At 46.1% G+C, this 26,092-nt stretch overlaps 1 protein-coding gene across 4 annotated transcripts in view; it reads left to right on the top strand.

The window, feature by feature from the left end:
- RYR3 (ryanodine receptor 3) overlaps positions 1-26,092 on the top strand; it is a 2,047,168-nt gene that overhangs the window by 1,491,067 nt on the left and 530,009 nt on the right. For all 4 annotated transcript variants that reach the window (XM_085627314.1, XM_085627313.1, XM_085627312.1 and 1 more), the window contains 2 exons: positions 3,596-3,708; positions 11,818-11,869. In XM_085627314.1, the coding sequence (XP_085483440.1) occupies positions 3,596-3,708; positions 11,818-11,869 (165 nt within the window). The remainder of the gene's footprint in view (positions 1-3,595; positions 3,709-11,817; positions 11,870-26,092) is intronic.

The following is a 26,092-nucleotide window of genomic DNA, read 5'->3' as shown; positions in this document are numbered from 1 at the left end:
TAACAGGGGAATCAGTAGGGATCCACGCAGGCTGATACTTCTAAAAGGTCACAAGGCATATGGTAAAGACAGTTGGATGCCATTCCAAAGGGTTTGTAGGGAAATCAGTAGGGTTCATAAGAGATTGATACTTCTAAGAGGTCATGAGGCCTGGGGTAGAGACAGTGGGATGCCATTCTGAAGGGATCATAGGAAATCAGTAGGGTTCCTAAGAGATTGATACTTCTAAAAGGTCAGGAGGCCTGGGGTAGAGATAATTGCATGCCGTTCTGAAGGGTTCATGGGAAGATCAGTAGGTTTCCTAAAAGATTGATACTTTTAAAAGGTCCCGAGACCTGGGGTAGAGACAGTCGGATGCCATTCTGAAGAGTTTATAGGAAAATCAGTAGGGTTCCTAAGAGATTGATACTTCAAAAAGGTCCCGAGGCCTGGGGCAGAGACAATTGCATGCTGTTCAGAAGGGTTCATGGAGAGATCTGTAGGGTTCTAAGAGATGGATACTTCTAAAAGGTCACGAGGCCTGGGGTAGAGATGGTCGGATGCCATTCTGAAGGGTTCATAGGAAAATCATTAGGGTTCCTAAGACACGGGTACTTCTAAAAGGTAACGAGGCCTGGGGTAAAGACGGTCGGATGCCATTCTGAAGGGTTTGTAGAAAAATCAGTAGGGTTCCTAAGAGATTGATGCTTCTAAAAGGTAAAGAGGCCTGGGGTAGAGTCAGTCGGATGCCATTCTGAAGGGTTTGTCGGAAAATCAGTAGGGTTCCTAAGAGATTGATGCTTCTAAAAGGTAACGAGGCCTGGGGTAGAGATGGTCGGATGCCATTCTGAAGGTTTTGTAGGAAAATCAGTAGGGTTCCTAAGAGATTGATACTTCTAAAAGGTCAGGAGGCCTGGGGTAGAGACAGTCGGATGCCATTCTGAAGAGTTAATTGGGAGATCAGTAGGGTTCCTAAAAGATGGATACTTCTAAAAGGTCACGAGGCCTGGGGTAGAGACAGTTGCATGCCGTTCTGAAGGGTTCATTGGGAGATCAGTAGGGTTCCTAAAAGATTTTTACTTTTAAAAGGTCCCGAGGCCCGGGGTAGAGACAGTCGGATGCCATTCTGAAGGGTTCGTAGGAAAATCAGTAGGGTTCCTAAGAGATGGATACTTCTAAAAGGTAACGAGGCCTGGGGTAGAGACAGTCGGATGCCATTCTGAAGGATTTGTAGGAAAATCAGTAGGGTTCCTAGAGATGGATAATTCTAAAAGGTAACGAGGCCTGGGGTAGAGACGGTCGGATGCCATTCTGAAGGGTTTGTAGGAAAATCAGTAGGGTTCCTAAGAGATTGATGCTTCAAAAAGGTAACGAGGCCTGGGGTAGAGACGGTCGGATGCCATTCTGAAGGGTTCATAGGAAAATCAGTAGGGTTCCTAAGAGATTGATGCTTCTAAAAGGTAAAGAGGCCTGGGGTAGAGTCAGTCGGATGCCATTCTGAAGGGTTTGTAGGAAAATCAGTAGGGTTCCTAAGAGATTGATGCTTCTAAAAGGTAACGAGGCCTGGGGTAGAGATGGTCGTATGCCGTTCTGAAGGTTTCATAGGAAAATCAGTAGGGTTCCTAAGAGATTGATACTTCTAAAAAGTCAGGAGGCCTGGGGTAGAGACATTCGGATGCCATTCTGAAGAGTTCATTGGGAGATCAGTAGGGTTCCTAAAAGATGGATACTTCTAAAAGGTCACGAGTCCTGGGGTAGAGACAATTGCATGCCATTCTGAAGGGTTCATTGGGAGATCAGTATGGTTCCTAAAAGATTGATACTTTTAAGAGGTCCCGAGGCCTAGGGTAGAGACAGTCGGATGCCATTCTGAAGGGTTCGTATGAAAATCAGTAGGGTTCCTAAGAGATTGATACTTCAAAATGTAACGAGGCCTGGGGTAGAGACAGTTGGATGCCATTCTGAAGGGTTCGTAGGAAAATCAGTAGGGTTCCTAAGAGATTGATGCTTGTAAAAGGTAAAGAGGCCTGGGGTAGAGTCAGTCGGATGCCATTCCGAAGGGTTTGTAGGAAAATCAGTAGGGTTCCTAAGAGATTGATGCTTCTAAAAGGTAACAAGGCCTGGGGTAGAGATGGTTGGATGCCATTCTGACGGGTTCGTAGGAAAATCAGTAGGGTTCCTAAGAAATTGAAACTTCAAAAAGGTAACGAGGCCTGGGGTAGAGACAGTTGGATGCCATTCTGAAGGGTTCATTGGGAGATCAGTAGGGTTCCTAAAAGATGGATACTTCTAAAAGGTCACGAGGCCTGGGGTAGAGACAGTCGGATGCCATTCTGAAGGGTTCGTAGAAAAATCAGTAGGGTTCCTAAGAGATGGATACTTCTAAAACGTAACGAGGCCTGGGGTAGAGACGGTCGGATGCCATTCTGAAGGGTTTGTAGGAAAATCAGTAGGGTTCCTAAGAGATTGATGCTTCAAAAAGGTAACGAGGCCTGGGGTAGAGACGGTCGGATGCCATTCTGAAGGGTTCATAGGAAAATCAGCAGGGTTCCTAAGAGATTGATGCTTCTAAAAGGTAACAAGGCCTGGGGTTGAGACGGTCGGATGCTATTCTGAAGGGTTCGTAGGAAAATAAGAAGGGTTCCTAAGAGATTGATACTTCTAATAGGTTACCAGGCCAGGGGTAGAGATAGTCATGTGCCAGACTGAAGGGTTCCTAGGCACTGGATGTTTGATGCTCATATCTAGGTATCTTGCTTGTATCTATTTCCCTCCATTGGCAAAAATATGCTTTCTTCTTCTGGTGGTAGGAAGATTGCTAATGTTCTTGAAACTAATACTGACTATGGGAGGAGCACTAGTCCACGCGTCCTTACTCATCACAGTGGCAGTTCATCCCATGTAAGAGCCTAGTGGAACTTTAGCTTAATCCAACAGAGGCAGATTCACAAATGTGGATGTGCTGCAGCTTGGTACACTTTATAAATAATAAAACAATTTGATAAAAAGCATGAAAGGCTGTGACTTGGTCCTCTCTATAGAATTGTCAGTTTATTTTTGGCCACTGGCTGTGAGAGTTTTGGAAATCACCCACACTGCCCAATTCCACAGCCTGCCTGGTATCCCTTAATTCACTTCCTTTGAGGCTACCACTGTGGTTTGTTTCATGATGGTTTGGTTTTACATTTTTAATGACGATAGCGTTATTTTACAATTTTAAGTTCTACTTGTGAGGGGATTACGTTTGTGCATGCAAGTGCTGTATGTATTCTCATGATTGCTACTGAATTGCTCAGATGCCGTTGTTAAGGTGTATAGTGCCTAACCCTAGGACTCCATTCCGATCCCCTATACGCTTCTGCATATTTTCCTCTTGAATACAGAGGTTTTTCATTTTATTTTACAGTGCACTGATGGGTACGTTTGATTGGGTCTATCACACCAATAGTGCCACGTGCCTTGCTTTTACATCTCTTCCATTTGCCAGTAGGAACACTTAGGTTAAGGAGTCAGTTCATAAGTGCACATAATTACTAATCCTGTAAAAACAATGTTATAGATCATCTGTTGTAATATCTCCGAATACAGCCTTCTAACCTGGTGATTCTGTGTGCAGAGACCAGCCTATGGAAAGGCAGAAGAGGAAGAGGAGGAAGAGATGGAGAAGAAACCAGATCCACTCCACCAGATTATTCTGCACTTTAGCCGCAATGCTCTGACGGAGAGGAGGTAGGATGATGCCGTGGCTGGGCGCGTAACTGCGGTCGAGTGGTCTGAGATAGTACATCCTTCGGTCTTAAGTGTTTGCTGCACAACTTATCCGCTCCCTATCTCCTCTCATTCTGTTTCACAAGTCGAGGCCCCCTGAATGCACCAGTGCTGGTTGGAGATTGAATCATCTACTGGTAGCTTGCCTTGAATTATTGTTTTACACAAGTGCTTTCCGCACCCATTACACTTACCCTTTTACTATTCTGTAGTTTTTGCCTTCGGAAAGCAATCAACCTTACTTAAAGCAAAATATGTTCTTTGTAAGCGTATGTTCTCATATATAAAGTTAAGAAGGGGCATTGTGACTCCTCACCATTTTAGTGTGTAATGAAATGGGAGTGGAAAGTGTGAAAGGTCGTGTGTTATGTGCTACTGATTATGACGAATTATTGTTTAGGCACGGCCTTTTTTAAAGTATGAACTAATTACTTATTTTTGGGGTAGAAACTCTGGTGAAACTGTTTGGTGACAAAAGTACTTGAGCTCTGAGTAATTCGCAAGTGTGTGTAAGTGATTGGAAGAACAATCTAGTTGTTTTTTGTTGGCAATTTCTTTCTTTCTGTTTTGTTTTTTTAGATATTTTGATCTGCTCTGTGGCTATACTTTTTAGGTGTTTTTGATTTCTTTGTTTTAGTAGTTTCCCTTTGGTTGTTGTTTAACTACGTATTTAACATACATGTGTTGGAGAAGGGCTGTGCCTTTTTTCGAGAAGCTTTTCTCAAAGAGTACATTTCCGGTACCGTGCCATTAGATGCCACGTGACACTTAAAGTCTCAGAATGTGTATCAGTTTAGCTTTTTGTGGGGGTTCTGATTGCAGAAGACAGTGACTTTAAAGTTTCATCCAAGGAGCTTCAATTCCTGAGCTTTTCCGAAGACTTCAGTTTATTATGAATGGTATGACAATTCTCCACTGCAGTGTTTATCAAGACACCAACGGCATTTCAAACTGTTTTTGGAGATTTTCACTATCAAAATATAGCTGTCGGCATAGTTCAAAAATGGAACCTTTGTCCTTTCATTCTTTAAACTTTAGCAGAGTTTTCAAGAATAAATTTGTGAAATTCATAGCGGAATATAGTAATACCACTATGAGTAGAGGGCAGAGTTGGAGGACATGCTACTAAAAATTCTGTTCCTTTGACAGATGCACTTGCTGCTATACTGACAGGTTGAACACCTTGGACAGGAACACCTTCTGTTGCGTGAAAGGACGCATTACTTATACAGTGGTGACTGCGTCTACATGAAAGGCTCAGAGCCTTGGACAGAGGCAGCTTGCTCTGATACTGACAGGCTCAGCACCTTGGACAGAGATAGCCCTCTGATACTGACAGACTCGGCACCTTTGGCAGAGACAACTGCTCTGATACTGACAGACTCGGCACCTTTGGCAGAGACAACTGCTCTGATACTGACAGGTTCAGCACATCGGGCACAGACAACTGCTCTGATACTGACAGCCTCAGCACCTTGGGTAGAGACAACTGCTCTGATACTGACAGACTCATAACCTTAGACAGAGGCAGCTTGCTCTGATACTGACAGGCTCAGCACCTTGGACGGAGATAGCTACTCTGATACTGACAGCCTCAGCACCTTGGGTAGAGACAACTGCTCTGATACTGACAGCCTCAGCACCTTGGGTAGAGGCAACTGCTCTGATACTGACAGACTCATAACCTTAGACAGAGGCAGCTTGCTCTGATACTGACAGGCTCAGCACCTTGGACGGAGATAGCTACTCTGATACTGACAGCCTCAGCACCTTGGGTAGAGACAACTGCTCTGATACTGACAGCCTCAGCACCTTGGGTAGAGGCAACTGCTCTGATACTGACAGCCTCAGCACCTTGGGTAGAGGCAACTGCTCTGATACTGACAGCCTCAGCACCTTGGGTAGAGACAAGTGCTCTGATACTGACAGCCTCAGCACCTTGGGTAGAGACAACTGCTCTGATACTGACAGCCTCAGCACCTTGGGTAGAGACAAGTGCTCTGATACTGACAGCCTCAGCACCTTGGGTAGAGACAACTGCTCTGATACTGACAGCCTCAGCACCTTGGGTAGAGACAACTGCTCTGATACTGACAGCCTCAGCACCTTGGGTAGAGACAAGTGCTCTGATACTGACAGCCTCAGCACCTTGGGTAGAGACAACTGCTCTGATACTGACAGACTCATAACCTTAGACAGAGGCAGCTTGCTCTGATACTGACAGGCTCAGCACCTTGGACGGAGATAGCTACTCTGATACTGACAGCCTCAGCACCTTGGGTAGAGACAACTGTTCTGATACTGACAGCCTCAGCACCTTGGGTAGAGGCAACTGCTCTGATACTGACAGCCTCAGCACCTTGGGTAGAGGCAACTGCTCTGATACTGACAGCCTCAGCACCTTGGGTAGAGACAAGTGCTCTGATACTGACAGCCTCAGCACCTTGGGTAGAGGCAACTGCTCTGATACTGACAGCCTCAGCACCTTGGGTAGAGACAACTGCTCTGATACTGACAGCCTCAGCACCTTGGGTAGAGACAAGTGCTCTGATACTGACAGCCTCAGCACCTTGGGTAGAGACAACTGCTCTGATACTGACAGCCTCAGCACCTTGGGTAGAGACAACTGCTCTGATACTGACAGTCTCAGCACCTTGGACAGAGGCAACTGTTCTGATGCTGACAGTCTCAGCACCTTGGACAGAAGCAACTGCTCGGATACTGACAGGCTCAGCACCGTAGGCAGAGGCAGCTGCTGTGATACTGACAGACTTAGTACTTTGTAGAGAGACCGCTACTCTGATACTGTCACGCTCAGCTCCTCGAGCTGAGGCAGCTGCTGTGATACTGACAGGTTTAGCCCCTTGGAAAGGGGCAGCTTCTCTCATACTGTCAGTACACCACTTTGGGCAGAGGCAGCTGCTGTGATACTGACAGGTTCGGCACCTTGGACAGGGGCTTCTTGTCTCATACTGTCGGAATGCCACCTTGGCTAGAGGCAGCTGCTTTGATACCGATAGGCGCATCGCATTGTACAGAGGCAGCTACTGTGATACTGACAGGCTCAGCACCGTGGGCAGAGGCAGCTGCTCTGATACTGCCAGGCTCAACACCTTTGACACAGGCAGCTGCTCTGTTACTGGCAGGCTAAGGACCTTGGCAGGCAGATTTCTCCGACAGGTTCAGCACCTTGGGCAGAGACATCTGCTCTGAAATTGACAGGATCAGCACCTTGGACAGCGGCATCTGCTGGGATACTGACAGGTTCAGCACATTAGACAGGGGCAGCTGCTGTGATACTGCCAGGCTCAGCACCTTTGACAGAGGCAGCTTCTCTGATACTGACGTACACAGTGGCTTGGAGAGAGGCAGCTGTTCTTATACGGAAGGTTGTATCTTCTTAGACGGGGACAACCACTATAATATAACAGTTTCAGTTCTTTGAACAGAGCCAGCTGCTCTGATACTCAGCTGCTGCGATACTAACTGTCTTAGCACCTTGGACAGAGTCACCAGCTGTAATATGACAAGTTCAGCACCGTAGTCAGAGGCATCTACTCCTATAATGACAGGCTCGGTACATTTGATAGACGCGGTTACTGAGGGATTTATCTCCTTAGATGAAGGCGACTGCTGTATATGAAAGGTTCAGCACCTTGGAGAGAGTCCGCTGCTGAGAATCTGAAAATGCATCTTGGACTGAGGTGGGTGCTGTGATGCTGAAAGGCTCAACACCTTGGATACATGTATCTGCTGAAAGAGGCAAGGGTTCAGACACTGACAGGCTCAGCACCTTTGACGGAGTGAGCTGCTGTGACACTGACAGGCTCAGCACCTTTGACGGAGTGAGCTGCTGTGATACTGACAGGCTCAGCACCTTTGTTGCAATATGACAGGTTCAGCACCTTAGACAAGGCAGCTTCTCTCATACTGTAGGACACCACCTTGGACAGAGGCAGCTGCTGTGATACTGACAGGCTCAGCATCTTGGACAGAGGCAGCTTCTCTGATACTGACGGGCTCAGCATCTTAGACAGAGGCACGTGATATGATACTGACAGGCTCAGCACCTTTGACAGGCAGCTGCTCTGTTACTGACAGGCTCAGCATCTTGGACAGAGGCAGCTGCTGTGATACCGACAGGCTTAGCATCTTGGACAGAGGCAGCTTCTCTGATACTGACAGGCTCAGCATCTTGGGCAGAGACAGCTGCTGTGATTCTGACAGGCTCCGCACCTTGAGAAGAGGCAGCTGTGGTAGCATGAATTCCCATGCCATGAAGAGAGCCGGCTGCTCTAAAACGGAAAGGTCCTGCGCCTTGGAAAACAACGGCTGCTGCTGTACATAATACATACAGAAGTGGCTGCTGTAATATGGACAGAACCAGCTGTTGCAATATGTAATACAGACAGAGACGTCTGCCGTGATGCCAGAGATTCAGCACTTCGGACGGCGGTGCTATTGTAGTGCTGGACCAGGTTATTTACTTTACTGCTGAAGATATGTTATCTTGAGGGCTCAGTCTGGTAAAATATTCAAATATTTTAGTCGTCGTAAAAGACGAAAAGGAAGACTTAAGCGACTCTCTTGAGAAAGGCCTGGGTGTCATTTCTCTAGAATGCCAGAATATGCCGTTGTGAGTATCATGCTACCAAAATATCATCGCCTGATCATAGAATCCCAGAATATCATAAGTGTAGGTACATTCATGTAAAGGTACAGTGTGGAGTTTAAAGTATTTCATCTGTATTTACCTTTGTAAACTTACTTTCACAATATTTTGGGAGTCAATATTCTGGATGCGAAATGTTGACACTCTGATATTTATTTGCTCCACGTTCTCACAAGTAAAACATTGGAGATGTTTCAGAGCACCAAGGGAACATATCAGAGTATGACCTGCATATCATATATGAAGGAGAACAGAGTCGCGGTGAGTCCCATCCAATGCACCCTCTGAAGGAGATGGGCCTTCTCTTTTAGAACTTACCTGTGAAATGTCTACATCAGCGGCAGCCATGTTTGTCATCAGCATATGGGAACAGAGAGCAGTTTGCTCATTTACATAATGCCAAAAACTCTTGATGAGCTTTCTGTCCAACGATGGAACTCTGGGGGGTGCCCTCCACGCAGCCATAAGAATCTAGAAACGGATGTAAGCCTTGAAAAATGGGTGACAGTGAAACACGTGTCACATGTAGATAAACATTTGATGAGCGTTTTATCGAAAATAATGTCACAGAGGAAGATATAAAAGAAGCTAATTGTGATAAAATCAATATTTTTATAAAGAAGAAAAAATAGAAAAATAGAAAATGGAATGGAAATGACAATTGGTTAGCGTGGTAAAATGGACTTAAATGATCAAGGAAACTATAAAGTGATTTATTATATACCTTCCTCATCTAGATTGACCTAAAAAATAAAGAATACCAGAGGGTACTGGTGTCTGCAGATTGGAGTGACCTCGGTTGGCTTCTGTTACCCAACAAATATTGTTTGCACTTGATTGTTCTATATATGCACCCGCCTGTTAGGAAGCACCCCGTACTCTTGCATTACAATTATATCTTGTGGTTTTTGTATTGCATTTTGTACAACAAGCATATGTTTAGGTCTTGGCTCGTTTTTTTTCTTCCTGGCATGTGCTTGTAATGAATAATAACCATTGCACCAGTTTGCCAAGGGCAGGCATATTGCTTGAGAATATGAGTATTTTCTAAAAGCAGCTTGCATCGTTTGAAGGGCAAGCATACAATGCCATGGCCCTGCTAGCTGGGCTCAGGGCAGCACATGTTCAGATAGTCATTTAAAAACAAGCCTTTCTTTCTCCTCTTGCACGTGTCTGCTGTCTGAAGTATCCCGATGAAGTTCACCCACCTCGTGCCACTGATTTCACCACTGTGCGTCTTGTCCCCTTTGCAACAGTCACTATTTTTTCCCAGCGTGACAGAAACTGGATACCGTTTTTTCACAAAACATTTCCACTTTGTTTTTCTCCAAATTACTTTAACATGTTGCCTGCTGGATCAGCAGGATTGAAAGCCTGTGAGCTCTGGAAAGGAGCTGTGTTTGGGACAGACCCTCACAACTCTTGCCTTTGGGCTCTGGGCTGCCTCGCACCCGACACTGAGGCCTGTAACGTCTCCGATCAAATGTGCCCACAAACCTTCTTCGGTCACAGAGCAAAGCCAAGTCACTGTAACCTTCCGCCTTTGCTTTCTCTAAGACGTAAAACTGAGTGACTGTGATCCCATTGTGCTTTTGAACATTAATGGACTCCATAGATGTGTGGGGAGGTCTTCGGGGCTTTATGGGGAGGACATGCATTTAGACCGTGGGGAACTCTTTGGGAAGAAGCCTCACAGCGCATGTATGACGCCCGCGTCTGGCACCGCCAGCAGCTTGGATCCACAGCAATGGAGGGCATTCAGAGGGGATATTTGGCCCCGTTGCTCCTAGGTATACACCTCGCCTGCCTGGGCTGGACCGGAGCCCATACATGGGAAAACAACAACAAAAATAGGCCGGGCAGTCCCGAAAAGGAAACCACAACAATGACCCAACTCAAAGCTGCAGTGCCTGCAGTGGAGCCACCGTGGTGACACCTCCCCTGAAGCAGAGAGACTTCGCCAGGCAGGTGGAGATCTCTAAATATGGCAGACTGTAGTCCACCACAGCAGCGGAGTGCAACCCTCGGTCACCTAGCGGACCGGAGTGCAGTCCACCAGGGTCTGAGTCGACCCTTGGTTACATACCTTCGGCCACAGTTTTTTTTATCATGACTACTATGTCTTCTAAACGCTTCCTCATCGCCGTTCCACCCTCCTCTTCTGAGTATGAATACCTTCTTTGGTAATGCTTTTTCTGTGTTTTTTATTTGTTGCCCCATCCTTTTGTCCTGGGCTCAGTGGAGTGGAAGATTGGGCAGAACCAGCTCCACCTGCACGGCTGGTGCCTCTGTGGAGTAGCTACATCTCTTCTGATGGTGACGTTTGTGAGACTGCAGCTTTCACCCCCCTGGCGCCGGGTGGGTGAATTGATTGCGAATTCTTCTTGATCAAATCTGATGTCTAAGGATCCTTCTAAAACGAGAACTTTGCAGAAAGATACTGCCCGTCAGAGAAGCCACTGCAGGCTCAGTTAACATATCATTCATTTATTGTTTTGTTCAAGCCCCCCCCACCCCCCACCCCTCCTGGGAGGCTGGCATGATGAGCGCCTGAATGACACTTGACAGGTAGGTGCAGTTTATGCTTTGTTTTTGTGTAAAAGCTTAGTGACACCAAATTTCACTTCCAGTGATTTAATGACAAGTAGGTGGAAAAGTGTTTCCGCGAGGATGAAACTTTATTATCATAATCATTGTCTGCTTGATTGGTTCATTTCAAGAGTGACTGGGTTTGGAGACAGATGGAAATGTGAACAAAGATGCGGGGTGGAAATAGACGGTGTAGTTTTTCATCACAATGCTCGTCATTTTACTTTGCATGGGTGAGTGAAATGAAGCTCCCAAGGCCGGCAGACTTGGCATGCTCTAGGCAAAGCGGTCAAAGATGGAATGGGCATGGTGCCTGGATAGTGCTTGGGGACAATGCTGGTTGGTCGACCTTGTTTGAATTGAAGGAGAATGTGCCACAAGGTGATATGGAGCTGAGGTTTGCGCTCTGATGTGCAATCACCACGCCCCTCATTTACTAAAGTTTACTTGGCTGTTTGCGCAGCTCAACACAATTTAGCGTCGACCATCCAGGTCTATAGAATAGCAAGTACATCTTTTGTGTTGCATCATTGTGAGAGTGCAAGCATGAAACTTTAGTAAACGAGGGCTCAGAATGTCAACATTGTGCCCAGAACCCCTCCCTCGCTTGTGCAAATCACGGGTGTGCTGAAGCAAGTACAGCCTTTGTACCTGCACCTCGCCTATCAGAGGTGCAAGAGCACGCTTTGTCCGCACAGGATTGCACTTCATTTGGGAGATGGGTATGTCTTTGCTTCATCTTAAAAATGTTGTTTTTGAAAGGACTGAAACGGTGACAGTGTAACTTTTACCTTTTTTTCTGCCATCAGCAAACTGGAAGATGACCCTTTGTACACAGCCTACTCCGCCATGATGGCGAAGGTGAGCAAAGTAGGGAAGTGCCAGCCAGAACCATGGTGGGGAGGGCGGGATAGGGGAATAAAGAGAGTGAGTGATGGGTCGTGTGCTGAACGGAGGCATTGATGGCAAATAGAGGCAGAGAGAAGTCTCCGAAGAATCCGGAACCTGATGCTAAGGCTATCATAAGGGAAATATAGCCTAAAATTGGCACCGAGTCAAAAAGGAAGCAAATTGATTTTGCTCAACTTGTCTTTCTCATAGACGTAGGATTAGAGAAAAATGGTTTGACTGAACTTTTTTAACTTAGACCCTGGCGCTGTGCAGGAGGCAGAATCCTGTTGCTCCATTTCCCATGCTATAAACACCTAAAGAGGTGCAAAGTCAATTTTCTTTATTTTGTGTAATACTGTGGTGTACAAGAGTAGGAGTTCAAATGTGCAAAGCGATCCCTGATCGTGGGCTATCCATGGAGTACTATTCTGTAGAATTGTTCCTTAGGGAGAGAAAGAATCCTAGAACACATTGTGCACCATTTTGTGTTAAAGTTTGTCTTATTAAACCAGCCATTGTACAAACAATACTGTGGGCAAACGAAGGACCTGTGTGTTGAAATGTAAGGGAGGAGCGCACCTGTGAGCGTCTGAGGGGCGCGCATTCTAAATCCCATTGCACCTCCATCCTACTCTCAGTGATGCAAGATGATCTCTAGTCAATGAGCCTCTTTGGCCTTCCTTTTACCCAGCCTAGGAGTGTCTTTCTTACGGACAGACTTCTAGCCACAGCATCCTCGCCTTTTTAAAACTTCACAGGCATCAGGCTAGATCCGGAAACTTTAAAGAAGTACCTCCCTCGGTGCCATCAGGTGCCGACGTGCTGCTCCGCACTGAAGTCGGTCAGTCCGCTCTGGAAATGACGTGCGAGTCTATATAGGTGCTACCTCACGGCTTTTATACTTGGAGCCAATGAGGTCATTAACATTATAGACCGTTTCAGAGATGTAAAAGTGGCCCACAGAGGTCCTGGATTCCATAGCAAGCTTGGCATTCAAAGAAATCCCCTCTCCCTACCACTTACGTCCTGGCCAGAGGAGGGCTTGCATAGTTGCTCCTAAAATGGTAATCAACAACTTCTGGCAAGTGGGTATTAGATTAATATCGGTGTGACGCACACCCTCACACGAGTTCAAACAGTTATTCCTTTCCCTAACAGGGAATAGTCCTTTCAAATCTAGCCTGGAGGAGCTGCAATTGCCTATATGGCGTGCCCCAAATAAAGGAAGGGACGATGCACTGTTTCTTCACCCTTGCGGGTGCAATTGGCAATTTCCAGCGGCATCTATCCAAAGGCCAGTTCCACTTACCTCCATTTTGGGATTCTCTATGAACTAGAGACACTGTTACTTTCTTGTCTCAATGCACGAGCAGTTTATGGTATCCGACATCTGCAAAGTAACAGGCCTCAAAGGGCAATATGCTGTCCCTTCATTGATGGCAAACAGCTTTCTGAGTATGCATTAGCATTCAATTAGACTACAAATGGCCCGTGGCAAAAGATGTCACCATGTATCACTCGCATTCAAGGGCCACATTGCCAAAACTCTCGTGCACAGCAGCGCAACACCCAACGTTGCTGCGCTCACTGCACTGCATGAGAGGGAGAGAGGACAGCACCATATCTACAGAGATGAAGCACTATCCTCCTTTCTCCTTAGCGTGGCGCAGAATAATACTGCCAAGTGCCGCTCGCACGCCTTTGTAATATAGTGCAAACATGTCTGCAGGAGTGTAGCATAGATTTCGTGTGTGCTGGAAGGCTACCCTTCCAGTATAAATTGCTAAGCATACACAAAAAATAAACTTGTTCTACTGTGTATGTGTCCTGTACACTGCAGTCCACATGCAAAGTCAGAAAAGGAAGGAGAAACAAATGCATTCCTCCTTTTAACGTCTGCTTTCAAGCGGCGTTAGTTTTTGGTGAAAAACTCTGTCTACTATTGTTAATAGACAAGGTTTTGTATCAAAAACCATGAGTGGTTGAATGGGAATGCAGTGGTGTGACGAAACTTGAGGAAGCCCCCCTGCAAATTACATGGAGGCCCCACCAAACGCTCCAGACCCAGTCAGAAGCGCTCAGGCCAGGGCCCGCCATCTGTGCACAGTGCCTGAGGGGGCACCCTCGATCTCTGGGTACTCCCCGCTACTGTGTGAGTACCTCCTCCCCCATGGAATGCCCCTTGACAGAGCGTAATGCAAAGCAGCATTTTGTGCAAGTTTGCAGTATTTTTTCTTGCAAGCCAACGCAAATACCAATTTGCGTTGGTTTGTAAATCCCCAAATTGGTTTTGCATAGAGTCTGCGTTTAAAAAGTAACGCAAAACCTTTTTAAATCTGGGCGTAAATGTCTGAAAGGTTCATCAACCGAATCAAGTAACCAGAGAGTGGGAGGACATCATTTTCTTGATTCATCATGTACATGGTCCCTCTACTGGTGAGAGGACATACCTTCAGCAAGCCTTTTCTTTTTACTAAGTCCACTGTGGTGGGCGGCAATTGTTCACAATCAGTAAAGGTTGTATGAGTAGAAAAGGAGAAGGCACTTCATATATGCATCACGGAACTGCTGCCTCTCTGCATATCAATCAATCAGGGGAATTGTGAGTGCGCTACTCACCCGTGAGGGTCTCAAGGCGCTAGGGAGGGTAGGGGGGACGCAAAGCAACTCCGTTCAGTCGACAAGGCTGGTCTTGAGTGTCTTTTTGAAGATGTTTAGTATAGGTGTGTTTTTTTTTTTGCTAATCACTTACAAAGTGGCTTTGATAGTAACGGCAAGCACCATGCAAATGTAGTGCATAAAGAAAAAGGAAGCGAAGGTCCCCTGGTCATTTCTGGGAAGTGCAATCGATGTAGATATGGGCTCTCAACTGCATGATTACCAGAGTAGAACCAGCACTTTGTTTAGTTGCAGTTTTATATAGCACAAACTCAACCCAAAGGTATTGGAGCGCTTTATATGAGCCCCAGTTACATTACACTGGGCACATTCATTTCTTGTTGGCACAGGAAGATGAAGCCATCTGCCCAGAAGCACACGATGTGGAGCCGACACTGTGACTCGGACCTGGTTCCCCAGTTCCAAAGTCCACAGCTGTGGCAGTTGCACCACATCCTCTCTCCTGATGATTCTCTTTGCAGGAGTGAGGAACAATCTAAGCAACTCATTGACTGAAAACTCAGACAACCACCACATGAGGAAGTCAGATCCAGAAAATCTCCAGACAATCTTTGAATATCAGTTGTGCCTCTTTTTAAAACCCACAAGAAGCTTTTCTGATTTTCTGCTAGTGGCACACTTCCATTGATTCCACTCATGTCTGGGATTCTGAGCAGACTCAGACACATGAGCGGTGCGTTGAGTCAAATGTGATAGCAGTGGGAGGGACAGGCGTGTTTAGTAACGGTACTGAGTACACCTCTCTGTGTCCTTCCGAAGAGATTCTGTCGTGCAGTTTGTGTTTAGCAAAACGCATCATCCAGCAATATCCATTATAGACTATTCACTAAGTAGCAATCGGCATCCATAGAAACATCCAGACGAGATCCCCTTTTCATGATGCCAATAGCAAAGGCTGAAGGCATTGTTCAGAGGGTTTTTACTCATCAGAGGACTGCACCAGACTGAGAGATTAATGGCACACTAGCAAAATCAGTGGGTAAACCATCTCCATTCCCACACTGGCAAACCTATCAGGCAAACACTCTTAGTCCCTGGACTCCTGCTACACCTGCGTGGAGGAGTGTGACTCAATGGTTAGAGCGGCAGACCCTGAAGCAGAGTTCTGGCCAGGGACTAGGGTTCGATCCCCGCCTCGGCGGGGCTCGGGCATAATTTCCTCGGACCTGTCTATTCTCGCCTCGGTGCCTATTCTAATCACGGGCCCCACGCTGCAACTCTGGGCAATAGCTTGCTTAGCCTCCACACCGGCCCCAACAGCGCTAAGGATGCCTGGCTTCACCCTGGGGGTGCCCAGGAGTGGACACTTCACAGGGAAAGCCAGGAGGGGTTCCACAGCGGTATGAGTATCAGCGCCAGGAAACCGCAAAGGCGACACTGCAAGGTGGCCGTCTGGTGACAGTGCGCTCTATAAGTACCTTGACATTTACAGTTACACCAAGTTCCTTTAATGGGAAAGTAGTTTCCATGGTGCCTTAACATCAGCATGACCTGGGAGTATGATTGAGGCTTTCCCAAACAGGAGACTTTTCTATACAGAAATACAAGTTAATATTCAGAGAGCACCACACTTCATTCCTAAATACTTTCAGATTTCCACCTCAATCAAACAAATTCATTAGCTATACGCTCTCCAAACATTTAGTGTGCTATGGACAGGCTGCTAGGCACGTTTAATGCCAGTAGAACTCTGTGGTACTACTTATACAAAAGAAAGGAATTTAGACTTCCCAAAGCAAGCCAAGCCATTTCAAAGCAGGGCATAGCTGTCTGGTTAGTGAAGTGTTATGTAAGAGATTGAGCAGTTCCTGATTGGTAAAGACTATGAAGGGGGGGGGGAAGAACAGGTCTTTCTTCAAAATGCCCTCACACACCCCAAGGGATGTCATGCTTCATCATTTGGGCATTTGCCCCTCGTCAAGCCGGCGCTGCAATGCCTGACGGGCTCCCGAAACCGGGGCTCTTTTTCGGGGATCTTTTGAAGAAGCCGTAGGGTGCGTGTGGATGTGAGGGCTGGGTAGTGCACAAAGTATGAGGTGAGTAAAAAAGGTATAGAGCCGTCCTACTTAATTCAAGTGTTTATTGTTGAGGTAGCTCTAGCCTAGTTTAAAAACTAAGTAGAAGCCTTTATTTAGGAGTAATGTTCCTTAAGGGCTAGTATGTAATAGAAGTGGTCAACATGTTTCGTGCCCTAGCTGCCCCATAAGGGGCCAATGGCACTTCGTCAGGACCAATGTGAAGTAGTGTAGTGAGTGCACTACCGTCTAGCACTATAAAGTCAAGTTGCTAGAAGCGGTAGGGGGTATACTAAAGAACTGGTACTGGGGTATACTAAAGACCCCTCGTAACCTAGTCCCAGCTGACGGGGATTGAACCAGAGCACCTTGGTTGCTCCGGTAGAAGTGTAGGTGGGCAACTTGCAATCGTCCTACCCTCGCTCTGGGGCCCAGTATACCCCAGTACCAGTTCTTTAGTATATATTTAACTCTCCAGCTATTTCCACAGTACTACTTTTACTCTTTTCAGAGCCGGGTGTGAATATATAAAATAAAATGCTGGAAAAGAAACACATAACTGTAAGTAAAGCTCTCCGACAATGTTATCTTTTTTAGATTCTCAGGTAACCTCCCTCTTTCCACGGAGATGTGAATTACACTGGCCTCCTCTTTGGAAACCAAGAAGAAATAAGCACATTCTAAAGGCTGGAGGCAGGACTGACACACACTGAATGGATTATAGGAAAAAGCCTGAAGATGATAAATGAGCTGCATAAGAAACAAGATAGTTTTGTCACTATGCAGCCTGTGGTTACTATTAGCCTGCACAGAAATCCCAGATAGTGGGGCAGTATTCAAGTATGCCAAAGATAGCAACACAAGGTAATTACGTCTGCAAGTTAGTACTCTGGTGCTTGGGTGACATTGTGCATCCTCTCCTTATACTCAGTTAGATTGCAGTGTTCTGCCATTTTAAGGGATAAAGTGAAATCACTGGAATAATCTGGGTTTTAGAACGCAACCCTAAGCAAAATTAACACTGTCCTTTCAGGACTATTGAACTCTGTGCACAGATGTAGTATTTGGTTTAAGCCTTTAAAAACAGTTCAACTAGTGGCCTTGATTACAGATGGACAAACCTGTGAAATTCAGGCATTCTCTAATAAATCTTTTACAATATTCATCAGGGGCAAATAAGTTATAGTACTCTTCCAAAATGCAGCCCAAATATTTCATTGAAGTTCCACATTAACTATACAGCATTCTTATCCATCTTCTTCCAAAACCTTGTTATAATAGCAGAGTAACTGCTCTGCACAATTCCCAATATTATAGGTTCTCCAGCATTGGATCTTTCATAGATTCACATGTTTGAATCATTCTCTGTTGTTGAAGTGAGTGTCCCTCTGTAACATTGACATTTCAGTACAAGGGCCTGACAGCTTAAAAATACCATAGACAGTGCCCACTTTGTTAGCAAATCCACCTCATTGTAAAGGAACCCAAGTTCATCCAAAGAGGTGAAAGGGCTTTCAGCCTCAACCCTACCAGAGGACTTCACACCTCAGATTTCTACTTGGTGTCGTGTGGAAGGAGTTCCAGAAATTTGCACTTGCTTAAAAACAGATAAATTAACGTTAAAACCTTTTCTTGGGCTTTAGGTGTGCATTTGAACCCAACAGCTTCTGAAAAAAGGAAACCATAGAAAAATCCAATAGAAGCTGCTTTAAAGCTCGTGATTCTTGTGGAGAAATTAGAGTTTTCTGAAATGACCCTCACAAAAGATGTATTTTCTGTCTCTACCTAGATCATAAATGCTGATGACTCTAACAGTAGACTTCTACAGAGGATTCAGAAAAATAAGGCAAGTGAAATCCCCTTTTCAGGGAATCAATCCAAAGCCAGCTCCTAAAAAGTAGTGAGAGAAAAGAAGAAAAAAGAAAGCCTGATACAGCTGAATCCTCATAAGTAAAATCAAGGCCAAAGGCTGCTTGTTCAGGTGAACCTACGGAAAGAGACACACAATGTGCTAAAGAAGTCAGCAGCACACATGTTCCTGAGAAGAAGCATAAAACGATGCATTCTCCAACATCAATGCATTCAGTGCCATCTTTGCTGACTAAAAATTGCAGATTACCCCACTGTCGATGGCAAGCCTGTCGACAAACTCAGCCATAGCAACTGCTTACGAGCCCTCGTCGATGCCACTAAAGAGGAGAAAACAACTGCGGAGCCCAAGTAGGTCGCCATCTAAAATGACTTTGTTAATACCACAGTCGAAAATGGAAGCATTGATGAGAAAGATTGACAGACTTGTTGAAGAAAGCATCCATGACTGACCCTCCAGCAAGATTGTTGATGGCCTATCCACTGACGACTTCCCATCGATGGTATAACAACTGCCGATGGCACCTCTGTCCACAGCTACGTTAACCGGAGCAAACTTCTAATAAAATTTCATCTCAGCCACCAGCTAAACTGCTTTGGGTGCAGCCTATAGTCCAGGATTGTTGAAAATTATATGCCAGGACATGGAAGAAAAACAGGCATGTGTGCTTGAACCACAGCTTGAAGCCTTCCATCTAAACTTCCCTCCAAAACACTAGGAAGAAAGAGAGCTCTATGATTGGCACTATGACCCTTATAAGTCAGTGTATAAAAGCTGTGAACAACATTCTATGATGAAAGTGCGGGTCGATCTTATAAAAGACTTATGACACATGATGGCAGACTATTATTTTTCAATTTTCTTCAGACTCTCAACATCTGCACACACCTACTCCTCCAGAACAGGCACTGACTTCACCTGCACCAAGAGTATTGACAGGAGAAGGTGAAAAACACCAGCTTTCAACTCTACATCAACTGGTGCAACAATTTATATTTTTTCTTCAGGTGCCTCTCCAAGTTGCCACATCTGGTGATAAAAATGCTGATGCAGAAGAGAATGAAATACACCCATCAGATAGACCAAGAGGCAAAGAGTCGGATGATTACATTTTTGCTATCACAACCCCACCAATACCTCCACCTATGGATTCGCCATCAGACGGTATCAGCAATTTACATACTCTAATGGATTGGATGGACAGCGAAGAGACCTGACTGGCCCTCTGATGTCATTGAGACTGACTGATTCCTGTACAACATCAAGGAACCAGCTAGGAAATAAGTCAAGCTGATTCTATTGGTGGATCACATTTGGCAGGAAGGAATAAAATTGATGGAAGCATCAGCTGCGGTGGCAAAGATGGTAACCAGAATAGATTAAGAATTGTCCATTTCCTGGTAATTCACTGATTTGTCCCCTGGGTCATCCAAGGCAGACTCAGTCATCCTGAAGGTGGTGCAGTGGCTTTCCAAGAACCCAATGGCACCGTGTACAGCTCAACTTGCTTGAGAGGCCTGCTGAAATGACATGGTAGCCAAAAGATTCTCTAGTATGGCAGCTCTGTCTATCAAAGCTGCTAGTGCTACAGCAATGATAGGCAGATATGACAGACAGATGTGACCAAATATAGCCTCGTAACTGGACCTACTACCACAGGACAAAACATTAGAATTGATGATTGTTCTCCATGAGGCAGAGATTGCATCTGCTGCTCTTATAGACTCAGCAATGGACATATACAATACTGGCTTTAGACAACCAACTGGCTGGACGCATAATTTGCATAAACAAGGATGGTTATGAGCTGCTTCGTTCAAGCCAGAAGTCCCAAATAAAACCATGGGCATGTCATTTACAAAGAATGTCTATTAGGGAAACCTGTGGGCAATGCTGTGCAGTGTATTAAGGCAGAGATGGCCACAGCCAGATCCTTGGGTGCTCTTCAACAAAGAAAGCCTCAGTGCTTTAAAGGATGAGGGAGAATGCAGCGTTATAGAGGTCTATACCAAATATTTAGGTATTCATTTTATCACGCATTCATTTAACCTCATATGTATTGCCAAGATTATGTACCCTGTTAGAAAAAGCAATATCCATACAGACAGGCACAACTGCATTTCAATGCAAGGCAACCAAAAAGCACAAGGGCCAGGATGCCAGACATCACTGGCAATTTCCAGGCACCGCCTACCATAACACAGACACAAACCATATCGGGGCCTGTGGTGGGCAGAATCTCTGCCTTCTTCAACAATTAGAAAGCAATCACTACAAACAAATGGATATTAGATGTGAATCAGTATGAGCATACCCTGACGTTCATACAACATCTGCCAATAACTCTGTTGTACAGAATAAAAGTAAAACGCAGGCTCCTATGCTAGTTGATGGCATGTATTCACAATGTGCTACAGAAAGGAGGCATAGAAATGGTTCCAAATCATCATCAAAATGTCAGATTTTAATCTAGGTACTTCATCATAAAGTAGACTGGAGTTCATACAAGATCTGTACCAATCCAATCTCTTTCCAAGAAAACAATAATTACTGCTCCTAATGAGGAACACATACATGACATCATTAGATCTCAAAGTCACGCATTTCCACATTTCTATTCACAGACAACATTGCAAGTTCCTGAGATTCAAGGTAGCTGATTGCCAACACCAATGTTTAGTTCTTTCCTTTGGCCTTCAATCCCAGAATCTTCTTGAAATGCATGGTTCCAGTCGCAGCCCACCTTTGACATCTAGAACATCAGGTTTACCGTTACCTTGATGACTTGATGCTTAAAAGCTACTCTAAACGTTCTACCAACAGCTCAATAGCACCTGTATTATACTCTTCAAGTCGCTGAGTCTACAGCTCAACCAAAGCAAATCTTCTTTAACGCTTCTTAGGAGCAATAATAGACACTGCAAAATCAAACGTATATCCATCGAGGGACAGACAAATAGTTTTAGCTACACTAGGAAAACAATACTGAAACACGAAGACATAAAAGTATTCCTGCTTCAACAACTTCTGGGCTTGATATCACCATGCATAATGTTAATGCCATTTTGCAAACTACAGTTGTCCTTTCCAGGAGGAACCGAACAAACAGTGGGCTCAAATTTCTTGTTCCTTTGTAGACAGAGTAGCCGTGACTGCAACAATAAAGTAAACGCTCTCCTAGAGGACATCCCAAGACAATATCAATTTGTGGTCATCTTAGATGGGGCGGTCACCTGCAGGAGTTTTCTTCTGGGGGGCTTTGGTCTCCACATGAAAAACATTTAAACATAAATGTGTTCGAGCGCAGAGTGGTCAGGAGAGAGCTCCTTTCTTCCTTGTAGCCACAACTTAGAGGTGTTGCTCCAGACAGACACCACCACCACCACAATGTTCTAAATGAACATGCAGGGTGAAACACACTCTTGAATCCTGTCAACAGAAGATCAAAAATTGCAGCAGACCATCTTCTGGGGGCAAGCAGTGATCAAGCAGATTACATAAGCTGAACACTAGAAGACTGTCATGAGCGATAGTTGAAGGACAGTTTCCTGAAGGGAATATTACAAATGTAGGGGAAAACAAAAATAGGCCTCGTTGCTACAAGGGACTTAAAGAAATGTCACTCTTATGCAGGCAGTCACCCACAACCAAAATCTTGGGGAAATGCAATTTTGAAAGCATGGTGCAAGATGTTTGCCTATGCATTCCCACCAATTTCCTTCTACCAAATTTGATCATCAGAAAGAAAAGGAAACCCCATGCTGATCCTCGTAGCTCCCACCTGGCAAGACAATACAGGTTAACAGGCCTAGGGCAACTGACACAGGTGCCACTCATACTACTGTAATCAAAAGTGGATTTCTTGTCCGGATGTTGGAGCTAGATTCTTCATGCCAACACCCACACTCTCTGATAAGCAGTTTAGTTCTTGATTTCCATTAGTTTAGGGAAATAGATTCACCAGTCAAGCCAGAGCTGTTTCTACAAACAAGATATATGTTACAAAATGGAAGAGGTTTTGTGTTTAGTGTGAGGACAAAGTATTATATCCTTTTCACATGCAGACCCATTAAATACTCCTACTTCTTCTGGAACTAGCTTAGTCAGTACTCGAGCATACCTCAATTAAAGTTTACCTGGCCTCCATCTCACGTTTAAAATGAGCGTCCAATAAGCCATCTCTGCAGTCTCACAGAATTGTAAAATAATTCCTGAAGGGCCTATTCAGAGTATTCCTACCATCTAGAACGCCACCAACTGTTTAGGAACTAAATACGGTGCTTTGACAGTTGATATCAGATCCGTCTGAACTAATCACAACTCAAGCTTAAAATACCTCTCTTGGAGAATGAGATATCTACTGTTCATAACATCTAGTTATTGACATCCAGGCCTTAAATATCACAGAACCTTTCTTACAGTTCTCAAATGACTAAGTAACTCTAAGAACTATCCCAGGTTCATACCTGAAGTTTCAACCAAATGTCACCTGAATATACCCTTAGCCCTAATGGCATTATTTCAAAATCCGACAAATCTTCCAGGAAGAGCTCTACAGTGGCTAGACGACGAGAGATGTTTCAAGTTCTATCTTGATAGAACTAAGCAAATAAGAAAATCCAATCAGCATCCAGTATCCTTCTCTAGACTGTCTAACGGCTTCCCTTTCACAAAACGGGGAATATCAAGATGTGTTGCTGCAGCAATAGCTTTTTGTTGCATGAAAGGAGGAAGACCTCTTGCAGACACGGTTAAAAGCCCATTCTACAAGCATGGCTACTTCAGCAGCACTCTCTATGGGAGTGCCACTAGTAGACATTTTCTGAACTGCAATACAGAGGAACAGAAAAACCTTCAAGAGACACTATTGCTTAGATTCTGTTGCAGACAGATGCAGAGGAGGGACTGATATTTCTCTGTTATCTATTCCAATAAGGTGAGCCTGTCTATTCTAGCTGGCCTTCCTCTCAAATTGTACATAATGAATTGAAATGTTAATACTACTTATTGTTCTGATTCAAACATGTGAATCTATGAAAGATCTAATGCTGGGGAAAAAGGAGTTACTTTATTATAACTGTGGTTTTCCAGTGTTGGTATCTTTCACAGATTCACATGCAGCTCATTCCTCCCCAATAAGCAGTGCATATATAATTATATATTTCTACTCTTGTGTTAGGAATCTGAGGGATGGAGCACTTTCACCTCAGCTGACGTTTAGTTCCTTTAGTGTGAGTTGGATGTCGTAAATAAGTGGGCACTGTCTATGGCCATTTTAAGCTGCCAGTGCTTTGTACTGCTATGTTAAAGTTACTGACCGACCACCACTTTGACAATGGGAATGATGCAAACGTGATTCTATGAGAGAAACCAAAGCTGGAGAACCTCTGATATCCAAAGTGTGCAGAGCTGTTACTTTGCTAGGACAAAACAAACAACTTGGTTCATGAAGTCATATGTTTGTTGCTGGAGAAAAAAAAATGTTCCTCCACTCAATATTCAGTTCTTCAATGTGGCTATGTGTTAATCATTCACATGAGACTTGCCCTCCATCCTGGAGAGATGAGTGATATCATTGACATCCAACTTGTCATGCACACATATAAGGCCCTACACAACACAGGACCAGCACACACTTTCACCAACCCACCAGACACCTACACTCTGCCTCACTCTCACTTGCACACATTCCCCGCATCAGCAAAAGCAAAACTGGAAGTTGCTCTTTCTCCAACATCACACGCAAGCATTGAATGACCTCCTACAGCAAATCAGAGCCTCCTCCGCAGTTCTTGAGTTCTGCAAGAAACTGAAGACCTGTCTCTTCATAGAAGCATCTTGGGGACCACACACCTTCACATCTGCCCAAGCGCCTGAATACCTTCTCGGGGATTAGTCCTCTATACAAATCATTACATCATAACACCATGTTCTGGAAGAGGTTTACTAACCTTGGTCAAAGAGTGTAATCTACGTTAGATTTTCAGGATATGCACAAGATACATTTGCATACACTTAACCAAAACTGAACTGGTTTACATAGTTATGGGTTATCCTGAAATTCTGGAAAGTACAACCCTGCAATGGCAAGCCCTATCATGGAAAGGTAAGAGCGAGGGGCGTGGCTTACCACGCGAGGTGAATGGACGTGCCTGGGTAGAGCTCCCGGCCGAGCCTCCCTATCCCGGGCGAATTACTCCTTGAAACTTCTCCTGAGCAGCCTGCAGCTGCCGGCGGACCTGCCCTAAGACCCGAGGCGCACTCTGGCCGACTCCGACGCTGATCGGCGGAACGACGCCGCACCGACTCTAGAGGCGAGGTCGAGGCCGCTTTGGAGGCGACGCTGCTGGGGGCCCTGACGACGCGAGCCCGCGGCTTCCAACGGACAGGTAGGCCTCGCGCTGAGGCCCACGAGGGACACATCGCGGAGGCGCGCAGCGGCTGGCGGCCCCTGCGGAGAAGCCTCTGAGCGGCTGAGGCAACACTTGGAGCGATCGCCCCCCACCCCCCCCCGAGGGTGTGATCGCCGGGGGCAGAGGATCGGGGACACCCACATGGCAACAGATCTGCGGCCCTGCTAGGAGTCGGCAGACGGGGGCCTGGGGGCCGGCGGAGTAGACCTGGAGAGGGGACGGACACGGGAGCCCGAGGAGGTGACGGCGACCCTTGGACCCGAGACGCGACGCGGGGGACTTGCCTCCCCCTCCCCCCCCCGCTTTGACCTGAGGGCTGCTGCGCCGCAGTCTGGCCTCCTTCGCGCGGGATCTCCATAGACCAACGGGCTGCGCCGCCTGCGGCCGCGCTCGCACCGACGACCCTCCGAAAGATTGGACCTGATCGGAGCACCGCGGGTGCCCTGCTCCCCAGGGAAGAGACCTTTGCCCTGAGCTGCTTGGAGCTGCTGGCTCTACGGCAGGTGAGACGCGGACTCCGACGACGATCCCGGAGCCGCCGGGGTGACCTACTGCGGCCGGCGGGCCCCTGACACACAACACCGGGGGTCATCAACTTGCGCTCGCCACCAGCCCCATGCCGGGAGGAGCGCGGACACGCACTGGATCGGGGTCTGCGGCGGCAAAGGGGAGACAAACGAAAACGGCACACAAGATGGATACCGACCACGTGGCGGCGAAGCTGGACAGCGTCTTGGCGGCCATGGAGAGGATGGAAGAGTCGCTGCAGCAGACGCGCGCCTCCCTGGAGGCCAGAATCGATGGCGTGGCGATTGACCTGACCCACCTCCGCGCCGACCACAAGAAGCTGCAGGCCCGCACTAAGACACTGGAAGATGGAGTGGCAGCGGTTGAACCATTGGTGGCACAAACAGACAAAAAGGTACATGACCTCCTAACCAGAATGGACCTCTTGGAAGGCAGGGCTGAAGATGCGGAAGGAAGGGCACGAAGAAACAACATTCGCCTCGTGGGCATCCCAGAAAAATGGGAGGGAGCGGATCCTGCACGTAAGGTCGAGGACTGGTTACGAGACCTTCTTCCAGCTGGCACACTTTCCCCCCACTTTGTGGTGGAGAGAGCCCACCGAGTGCCCATGCGACCGCTCCCTCCGGGCTCTAACCCCAGGTCATTCCTCCTTCGCGTACTCAACTACCGAGATCGGGACGCGATCCTA

This window comes from Triturus cristatus, chromosome 9 (assembly GCF_964204655.1).
Source record: "Triturus cristatus chromosome 9, aTriCri1.1, whole genome shotgun sequence".
Lineage (NCBI taxonomy): Eukaryota > Metazoa > Chordata > Amphibia > Caudata > Salamandridae > Triturus > Triturus cristatus.
Note: the sequence above shows the minus strand (reverse complement) of the source record. Positions and strands in the feature narration are given on the sequence as shown.